The 10,477-nt window shown below is 44.0% G+C and overlaps 1 protein-coding gene across 1 annotated transcript in view; it reads right to left on the minus strand.

Moving 5' to 3' along the window:
* Window positions 1-9,601, minus strand: part of TOPBP1 (DNA topoisomerase II binding protein 1) — a 42,911-nt gene extending 33,310 nt beyond the window's left edge. Inside the window, exons 1-8 of the mRNA XM_043968377.1 lie at window positions 9,446-9,601; window positions 8,948-9,038; window positions 8,714-8,848; window positions 8,264-8,407; window positions 7,388-7,569; window positions 6,320-6,516; window positions 4,490-4,664; window positions 3,595-3,769 (exon numbers count right to left, since the gene is read on the minus strand). Coding sequence (XP_043824312.1) covers window positions 3,595-3,769; window positions 4,490-4,664; window positions 6,320-6,516; window positions 7,388-7,569; window positions 8,264-8,407; window positions 8,714-8,848; window positions 8,948-9,031 — 1,092 coding nt within the window. The 5' untranslated portion in view covers window positions 9,032-9,038; window positions 9,446-9,601. The remainder of the gene's footprint in view (window positions 1-3,594; window positions 3,770-4,489; window positions 4,665-6,319; window positions 6,517-7,387; window positions 7,570-8,263; window positions 8,408-8,713; window positions 8,849-8,947; window positions 9,039-9,445) is intronic.
* Between the last annotated feature and the right edge of the window lie 876 nt (window positions 9,602-10,477).

The raw sequence follows: 10,477 nt of genomic DNA on the forward strand, positions 1-10,477 counted from the left end.
AGGGATTGGGAAAGGCTTCCTGTAGAAGATGGGATTTTAGTTGGGATTTAAAAGAAACTAGGGAAGCCAGTAAGTAGAGATGAGGAGGGAGAGAATCCCAGGCATGGAGGACAAACAAACAAAAATTGCTGAGCTGAGCGTCTTCTTAGAGAAACAGCAAGGAGACCAGTGTCACTGGATTAAAGACTATGTGGTGGGGTGTGAGGTGTAATAAGACTGTGTAAGGGCCAAATTTAATATGGGGAGAGTTAATTGGGTGGCTTGCCCTAATACTGGGGTTCAGAAAATCATGAGGGACCTCTAGGTCCAAAGCTTGCTCCCCTCCGAACTGCCCTTTTTAGTTAGGAGGAAAGATAATAAGTCCAGTTTTGGACATGGTGAATATAAGATGTTTACTCCATGTCTATTTCGAGATGTCTGAAAATCTGTTGGAAATGTGAGATTGGAGGTAAGCAGAGAAATTAGTGCAGAATGGGTAGATTTAAGAATCATCAACATAAAAGATAATTCAATCCATGGGAGCTGATGAACTCACCAAGTGAAGTTGTACAGAGGGAGACAAAAAGAGGACCCAGGACAGGATCCTGAGAACACCTACAGTTAAAGGGAGTGATCTGGAAGAAGACCCAGCAAAGGAGACTGAGAAATTGATGGATAGAGAGAAAAACCAGGAGAGAGTGGTGTCCTGAAAGTCTAGAAAAAACAGTATCAAGGACAGGGTGATCAACAGTGTCAAAGGCTACAGAGAGGTCAAGGAGAGTTAAGTATTGCCAAAAGGCCACTGATTTTGGCCATAACTATCCCAAGGACCACAGCAACCAATCTAAGGCTTTTCATCCCTTCTCATACCTCACAAGGCACCTCCTCCCCTCTCTCATACTCTCTTTGCCTTCAACAAAAACAATGCGATCAATCACCTAAGAAAGCTCCTACTTTTTACCTCCTCGCCTCACTTCCCTCACCTTCTTCTGTGCTCTGGCTTTTGAACATCATTCGATAGAAACTACCAATAATCTCAATTATGGAATTGAATGGTCTTCTTAATCCTTATGCTTCTTGCCCTTGCTGTCGCCTGTCATTGCTGACCACGTTCTTCTGCAGGTTTTCATTACACTGTTCTCTCGGCTGCCTTTCTTCCTATCTGTCTGACTACCTTTTCATCTCCTTTGATAACTCTTCAACCAGGTTATGCCCACTAACCACAGGGATTCCCCAAGTCTCTGTCCTGGGTCCTCTTCTCCCTCTAGACTTTTTCACTTGATGATGTCATTAGTTCTCAGTCACTCAATTATAACTTTTTTCATATCTATTCATCCAGCCCTAACTTTTCTCCTGACCCCCCCCAGGCTAGAATCACCAACTGCTTATTAAATATCTTAAACTAGATGCTGCACAGAAAACAAACTCCGCATGTCTAGAACATAACTATTTTTTCTATAAAACCCTCCCCTTATCCAAACTTGCCTATTACTATGAATGGTCCCACCATCTTCTTCCCTGTCTCTTAGGCTTCTCACTTAAATTCACCCCACATCAACAATTTGTTGCCAACTCCTATTGTTTCATCCCTCACATCTCTCATATCCTTCCTCTTCTCTCCACTCACACAGCTGATACCTGACATCCTTGTGTAGGCCCTTATCATCTCACACTTAAGACTTTTGCAGCAAACTTGCTGAACTATCTTTCTTTCTCAAGCCCCTGCCCATTCCCATCTATCTTTTGCTTGGTTGCCAAAATGACCTTCCTAAAGCACAGGTCTGCTCACATCATGATCCTAATTCTATAGATGGCTTCCTATTAACTCCAGAATCAAATATTGAATCCTCTGGCTTTTAAAACCATTTATGACCTATCATGTTCCCACTTGTCCAGTTTTCTTACACTTCACGGTGTACTCTAGCATTACTGGATTTTTTTTCCTGCTCCTCACATAGGACACTGTCATCTTCTGATTGTTTTTTCACTGGGGGTACATGCCTGGAATGCTCTCCCTCCTTACCTCTCTCAGCTTCAATATTTATTTCAAATCCCATGTTCTGCAAGAGACCTTTGCTGTCCCAATCCTGATCCTCCACTAACAGCTTGTCTTTGAAATTACCTCCCATTAACACATCCATCTGTATCTTAAATGTAGACAGCTGTTTGCATGTTGTCTCCCTCACTAGACTGTGGGCTCCTAGGATGCAGGGGCCATTTCTGTCTTCCTCTGTGTCCTTGGCACTTAGGGCAGTGCATGGCACATAGTAAGTGATGTGGGAATTTATCATGATTTGGGGACCCTGCCTTTGGGCTGAGATGAAAAAGCCTTAGGCCCTCAGGGGTTTTCTCTGTGTAAGAGGGGCTGAGGCTCCTCCACTTCAGCCAAGCTGAAAAGCCCCATGGGCCTTAAGAAACGCTGGCCAGGCAGACAAGTATCCCAGGCTTGCCCGGCTGGTCCTGGGCATGCAGCAGGGGGCACTGTCCCCTCGAACCCTAGGTGTGGTTCGACATGGCAGACTGGAGCCCGTGCCCCCCACCCCCACCCCCTGCCACAGCTCTAACGGGGCTGGCGGATTACCTTGGCGTGTGCAGGGGCGCAGGGAGTCCGAGGTTTGAGGGGAGAGAAGGAACATATATACCAGGGAGATGGACAGAAAGAAGATGCCGGAGGATTAAGAGAATGCAAGGAGGTTGGTGAGAAAGGGATGCTAGAAACGCTTTGGGGGGTGAACTGATGGAGCAGACAGAGAAAGAACAGTATGGAGAAAGGGTTGTTTTTAGTGAGGTAGAAGAGAGGACACCGGAGGACTAAGAGAGACTCAGGGGTTCAGCATGGCAGTTAGATGGAAAGGCTAGAGACACAAGCAGGTGAGTGAGAGAAGAAGCGCTTGGGGGTTTGTCACAACAGTATAGAAAGGGGGGTCGCTAAGGAGACTGAGGCAACAGTAGTGAGAGAGAAGTTAAAGAGTGAAGCAAGGGGCTTGGAGTTAGAAGAAAGGAATGGAGCAGTGAAAGCAAAGCAGGGGAGCTGGAGTGAAGGTGAAGAAGAGTAAAAGTTGGGATTGGAGGCAAACCAGTCCAAGCAGTATAGCTTCAGGCAAGAGGCAGCAAAGGCCCTTATTATATTCAAAGCAGACAGGTTGTATAATTTGCATTTCTTTACTCTTTTGCATTGATTTTTATAAATAAACTCTGCTTTGATTATTTAATTAAGAGGCTTCTTAATCATTTGCTTATCAATTTGGGAGCAGAGCAATGTGGAGACATTTTTAAACGGCCCATACTAAGTTAATAGCAGTCAGATAGCCATAGTCAAAAAGCCAACAGATTAGGTCCCCCAGTTAGATTAGGCCCAGTAAGTCAGTAAAAATATTTTTACATGTGAATGGTGCCCCAGATGGGACTTAGGGCCCAATTATAATTTTTCTAAGCTTATAAATTTTCATATAAGTAGTTATATAATTTTTTTCAGATTAGTTATAGTTAATAAAAATTTTTTTACAGTAATTAATAAATACTTGTTGATTCATTGACTCAAAGGCCATAAATACAAGGCTCGTGAACATTAACATGTACTAAATATCATAAGAGTTGATCAATTTACAGACATACCCGACAGCCATCTAGTAAATCCTCAGGTGCTTGAAATGCGCTGATATCCAGATTTTGTAGATTTTCAAGTAGAGACCCCAATTTGTTGTTCATAACTGAATTATGTGTAGACTCATTAATGCAACTTGAATTGATGTTAGATATGTGACTGACATCTGAAAGAGTACGACCTACATATCAAAATGTAATGAAGACAAGCATTCATAAATGAAGATAAATAAATCAGGTCCTCACTGATTATGTTTTTTCCCCCACTGAACTTGATTTTGCAATCGAAAAGGATTTTTACTTTTCAATAAGATTCAGCATTTTAGCTAGAAGACAAAATATGAAAAGATAAAAAACTAAATGTGTTATACTACAGAAGCTAATTTCATTTAAAAGACATTATTTAGAATTCTTTCGTGTTATATAATAGAATTTCTCCCTTCCCCTCCAAGGTAAATCTTCAAGTGCTAAAGGCTTAGAATATTTTGGAATTTAAAAAATTCCATCTTTTAAGATATAGCAAACATAACTATTTTAAATATAACATCAACAAAAATGAAGATAACAAACTATAATAACATGTACAGAAAATTAAATAACATGTACTTCAGAAGATCTGAGTTTTTAAAGAATTCATTTTGATTTTTGTCAGTTTTTCAAGCTGATTTCCTCAGCCTTTCCACAGATCAATAGTGGTATAACAAACATCATAAAAAGAACTAAGCCCTGAATAATTCTGATAAGTCATTTTTCTACAGTCCAATTATAAATGAAAGAAAGTAGAATACTATATTCATTCTAGTAAGAAACATCTCAATGAATACTAATAAAACAAATCCTTTCATTAAGCTAATCAATACAGGAAAAAAATCATTTTACTTAAATTTGGTTAGGAACTTACCACTAGCTTTCACTGTTCTGGCCAGTAGGAGTAGAAGTACCTGGTACTATCTTTGCTTCTGATCTAGGCTCTATCTTGTACTTGGCTTCATCTTGACAGAAGCCTTTCTCAATACTGTGAAAAAACCACTGGACTGTCACACAGTGTACGTTCCATCTTTTGGCACATTCATATTTTTGACCTACCATGTGTAATAAGAAAAAAAAATTACAGTCTGCTAAAAATTCCCTTTACAAAATTTTCCAAGCCTGGGGATAAAAATCCGAATTAAAATCACAATATTAGAAAATACTGTGACAGAGAAAATAACTTGTAACACTGATAAGGAACTTTTTCAGGCATGTTTGGTTTGAATTATAACATTATAACATAAAAACATTTATATTCATGAGAAAAAAGTATATGTTGAAGTAAAAAAGTAACAAAATTCAATATTTTAAAAAGCAAAACTATTCTACTATCAAGCTGATTCAAATTACAATCACATTCTACATATAACTGATATTTTCTCCAAGTATTTAAATACAGCACACTTGATACCATGGATGAAGAGAAAATGGGATCAAGTAGAAAAACAAAGTGACCAAATTAGAATTCCATGTCTGATATTCTTGAAAACCAGAATGTCCTATATATCCTATGTCCTATACTCATCTAATTACAATCTTTATATTGTACTCATTTCAGACTTAGCTTTACATTCATGGTCCTGAATGATTACATCTCTTTCACTGAGGCAGCTCAGCAAACACAAGCAAAGATAATAAAAAGGAAGCAAGCAGAAAGTCCCCCTCTCAAGTCCACTTGTACAGATACAGAAAAGCTTAGAAAGACATTTACTGGAATTCCACATACACATCTTTATCACAGTGAGAAGCAGCATAGGGAAAGAAAAGGGCAAGAACTAAAAGTCAGAAGACATGGGGGGTGGTTTCAGGATCTGTGATGCTCACTCTTGGTGCTGACCCCAGGCAAGTCATTTAACTTTTCTGAACTTCAGCTTCCTCATCTCTAAAACGTGGATAAGAACACTTACACTATCTATCTGGTAGGATGTGCAGCAAGGGAAAAGCTTTGTCAACTCTGACATGAATGTGAGACCCTATTACCCTTTTAGCAAAAGGCTTGAGAACCCAAGTTACCTCATTTTTTCAGATTCTTTGCTATCAATAGCATATCCTCCACTTCCTCTGGTCCCTGGCTCATCATTCTTGGGAAGTACCCATGCATACAAAACAAGCAGCCCACCCAATGATTTAGTGACTAGACTGACTCTTAAAGCAGAACAAGGATTAGTCACTCAATTTAGTAAAGTAACCAATGTCCTAGAATAAAAGAAAAAAAGCCAATTTAATTTAAAAAAAAAACACCAAACAATTTTATCTAGTAACACATAGAACCATAAGATTTGGTAAAGGACTAAAAATGCTACCTGATCATTTTTATCATCACTGGTGGCATGATAATGTATTACTACAAAGGGAACTTCTAAGCAAACTATGTTCCCCAAAGGTATTTTACAAAGAAACAAAATAACAACCATCAAGAGAAATGAGTCGTTTTCTAGTCATTTTTCAGTGATGTCTGACTCTTTGTCAGCAAAGATATGGGAGTGGTTTGCCATTTCCTTCTCCAGCTCATTTTACAAATAAAGAAACTGAGGCAGAGTTAAATGATTTGCCCAGGGTCACACAATTGCTAAGGGTCTGAGGCCATATTTGAACTTATGTTTTCCTGACTTTAGGCCCAGTACTTTATCCACTGCGCCACCTAGCTGCTCTCAATAGACATCAATAGTAACAATTATGGGGACTGCTTTCCTGGAAACATTTTTACCTTTTGGTTCATGAACAATGAGGTGTGTGCATTCATTCATTTTCAGTTGTCCCATATATCGACCTCCGTTCTCAACAGTGAGTTGCTGAACTGCTCTTCTATCCAAGCTACATAAACCAGTCACACAAATAGTACAGCCAAAAAATAAAGGGCATTTGAAATCTTCCATATTTATATCTGTTAATTGCGTCATACACCTGGGGAAAATCAAGAAGGAAAGCATTCACTATACAATAAAAATTAGACAAAAACCCCATAAAATCTGGGTTATGAAAAATTTTACTTGTGTTAGAAGCAGCTTATATTTTATCCATCATTTTCTTTTCTCATATTTTGGGTTTATTACAGCATATTCAAAGTCACAAGAGTGGACTGAGAAACACTCAGAAAAATCTGAATCCAAATTTTCATATGAAAAAAAACTGTTACACTCTACAACCTGTCTCTGAATACATTATCCAAAAATTCCAACTCTCACCTCAAGTGTTTTTATCCTATGTTTTAAGTCATAGGCTTCAACCTAAAAGCTTGAAATTTCCGGTACTAAAGCATCTTCCACTCAATGATTGCTTTGCAAACAGTTATTCTGCTAGGAATGCTTTGGCTATTTCTGAATGGCAATTTATGCTCAACATACTTTACCCTCTCTTTGAACCTGATATACATGTGGACAATTCTGGAGATAGACTGATTCACAGGAAACCAAATAGAGAGGGGGCAGGGACCTCAGAGGTCATCTAAGACAACCTTTTTTATGTTACTGATGAGGAAATGGAGACCTAGATGGGTGAACTGGCTAGCCCAATGTTCAGACACATTCCAATTACAGAGGTGCTCTGATCCCAAACTCAATATTCTTTCCACATCACATTACCTAGCATGGGCACTCATCATTCAGGGCCTAAGAAACTTTTACCTTTTTGAGTTTGAAAAATAGAATGGTGTTGAAACTGTTGAAGTTACTGAATGACTAAGGAGAGAAGACATAAAACATTTTTCAGAGGACCCTTCAGATTGGCTTACATGATCTCATACATAATTTTCTAAATCTTATAATGAACAACTTACTTCTCTTGTGACTTCTTCCATAGCTCTTGTACCCAAGACGGAAGCATAATAGGTTTCCCTAGATTTGCAGCCACTAAATATTTTTTGCTGCCAACTTCTCCAGCAATAAGGTGAGTTACGGATATACTCAGGTCTTTGCAAACTCGTCCACCCATCATTTGTACAGACTTATGAACTTCTTTCTGGAGTGCCAAAGGAAGAGACAGAAAATATATTACTCAATAACCACTGTCACCACTTTTCTACAGCATCCACTATATTAAGTCCACAAGTTAATATTCAATCACCATAGCAATATTAAAATGTATCTTTAAAGTAAACAATTTGCAAAGAAAAATGTAATTCTTCAAAAGGGTCTACTGAAAGACAGTAAAAGCATAATTCACTCATTTTTTTTAAATTTAAAAGTCTAATTCTAACCATTTTCATAGAGAGCACTTAGAACAATATAATAAAGAAATATCGTTTTGGAATGAGAGCGCATAGTCACTTTGCTAGTGGCTGGCTCGAGTCCTGAGCATCTATAATCTGAAGGGAGAGGAAGTGGGTATCAGGGGCAGAAGTTAAGGAGTATAAAACTACAGTCCTGTGCCTGGACGTGAGATTACAAATTGCTTTCATGATATTAATATGGAGGGCTTTGGTTGTATTGCATTAACAATATTATTATAAAACATCATCAGTTAAGACAACTTGCACTGGGTACAACTCAATTTGATGATTCCCTTTCTTGCCTCTTATGTTGCTAGGTCATAGCCCTCTACTTTGTGGTATGTGAAATAAAATTCAAAACATTTCATGGTATAGATTAACCAACAAAAAAAATTCATGCAAAAAAGCACAGAGTGATGTTATTATTCTACTAAAACATCTTACCCTTGTTTCTTTGTCAAGGCTTGTGCAAGAAATCGTGACATCTGCCATAATCATATTATAAACCGGATACTCTGCTTTGGGGACACATCGTTGGTGCTGCATACAAAATATGACTACTTGTGGGCCAACAATTCTACAGCCAAGCTACAGAAAAGAAAACACAGAAGACACAGCTCCAGAAAAGGAATATGTACGTGTATACATCTCTATAGGATTTCCCTTCCTCCAGTCGGCATGATTTGGGGGTACTGGTGCAGCAGCTGTGTCAGTAACCCTCTTTTAACTCAGCAGAAGCTAGGCGAGGGTGGCTGTGGCTTCACCATCGCAGGGCCCTCTCCTAGGTGTGCCTGTATGTTGCCATCGTAAGGCATTTTGTCCTTTCCCAGTTACCCCGGCTCCCCCCCCCCAGGGAACACAGACGGGGGAGGGGGCAGAGCCCTCGGGCCGCACCTTTCTGAGGTGCTCGAAGACGGCCCCGCTAAAGGGGTCGCAGACGTAGAGGGAGCGGTCGTTCCTCTGGATGCCCAGCGCCTCCTCCTCGGTGATGGTCTGCAGATACTCCTCCGACTGGAATTCTTTCATAGACTGTGGGAAGGGAAGGGGCACGTAAAGGGGGCGCACGGCCTCACACGGGGCCCGGCCCCCCCACCGCCCACCCCCGCGGGGACACCGCCCCTCACTCACCCCGAGGGCCGTCCGGAAAGCCTCCGAGTGGCCCTGCGCCTTCACAAACTTCACGTAATACGGTTCTCGCTCACGTTCCGACATCTCGGACCTACGACATGAAACGCTGTCACGGCCCGGCCTTTCCGTGGGCGGTCGGTGCGGGTGCGGGCCCGAGCCGGGAGGCCGCGGGGCCCGCACCTGGCTCCCTCTCCTCCCCGGCTCGGGCCGCCCGGCTCCCGGCGGGGGGCTGGAGGAGAGAGAAAAGGGGGAAGGGGGGCGGGGCTGGCCCGGCCTGCAGGGACTCGCTACGCCGCCCCGCCAGGGCCTGAGGGGATGCAGGCTCCTCCGGGCCGGCGGCGGCCAGGGCCTGAGGGGGCCCTCGGTCGCGGCGGCGGGGCCCGGGGTCGCGGGACCCGGGGCCGCCGGACCGACGACAGCGCCCGCCTCCGCCCGCCGCTCGGGCCCGAGCCGGCCACACAACGGTCGCTTCCAACGCCGCCCGCCGCCCTCACTCACCGTCTCGGGGCTCCGACGTCCTGAGGCGGCGGCGGCGCCGGCGACTGAGGTCCAGAATGAGGTTCGGGAGTGAGGCGGCAGACGCGGCGGAAGGAAACCCCGAGCGCGCGACTGGAGCGTTGGGGGAAGGGAGGAGCCGGGGCCGGAGCCGGGGAGGGGGGGGAAAGCAAACGAGCTCCGAGCCCCAGGGACGAGTTTCGCGCCAAGCGGAGGGCTTCTCCTTCCGCCACCTGGCGGAAGTGACGCCACGGGGCATTGCGGAGGACGACTCCTCCCTCTCTAGCGCTCGAGTTCCCCGTCTCTAGCCAGGAGGAAGTGGTGCGATTCGCGGCTTCCGCTCTACTGTCTCTGACGTCGGCGGCGAAGAGGCAGCCCCTGGGATCTGTAGTCCCGGCGTGGTGGTGCCGCCGCCGTTTTTCGACGAGGATCAGTGACGTCACGGCCGATGGATTTAAGCTGGGCCGAGCCGTGGAGTTCCCTAACCGCACCCCGCGGAATCATCCCAGGTCCCGACTGTGGTGATGGGCCCGCCCGTGCTCAGAGCGGCCCGGCGAAGGGCGAGAGGCCGCGGCGGAGGCAGCGCCCGTGGAAGGCCTGTTCTCCCCTCTCTCGTTCACTCGTTTCAGTTGTGGAAACCCCGTTTGGGGTTTCTGGGCAAAGACACTGCAGGGGTTGGCTCATTTTACAGGTGAGGAAACGGAGGCAGACGGGGTCCCACCTCGAGTACGTGGCTGAGGCTGGATCCGAACGCGGCCCATTCTTCCCACCGCACCAGGCAGCCGCCCCGAGGAGGTGTAGCCCGCCTGCCGTCCTGGCCCTAGCTTGTCTGCAGAGCATCCTTCCCCCGCCCCCCCTCTCATAGACCACCATTGTGAGCTTAAATGACGAATCCCTGTTTGGAAGCGGCAGACTGGGAGAGAGGTCAAGAAAGTGATAGAATACCCTGGGATTCGTTGATATGTATTGCTGCCCATCAAAACTATCAGCCTGCGGAAATCCAGGCGGTAAAGCGGGTTTCTTCCATGCCCAGCA

Source organism: Dromiciops gliroides, chromosome 5, assembly GCF_019393635.1.
Source record: "Dromiciops gliroides isolate mDroGli1 chromosome 5, mDroGli1.pri, whole genome shotgun sequence".
NCBI classification, from domain to species: domain Eukaryota; kingdom Metazoa; phylum Chordata; class Mammalia; order Microbiotheria; family Microbiotheriidae; genus Dromiciops; species Dromiciops gliroides.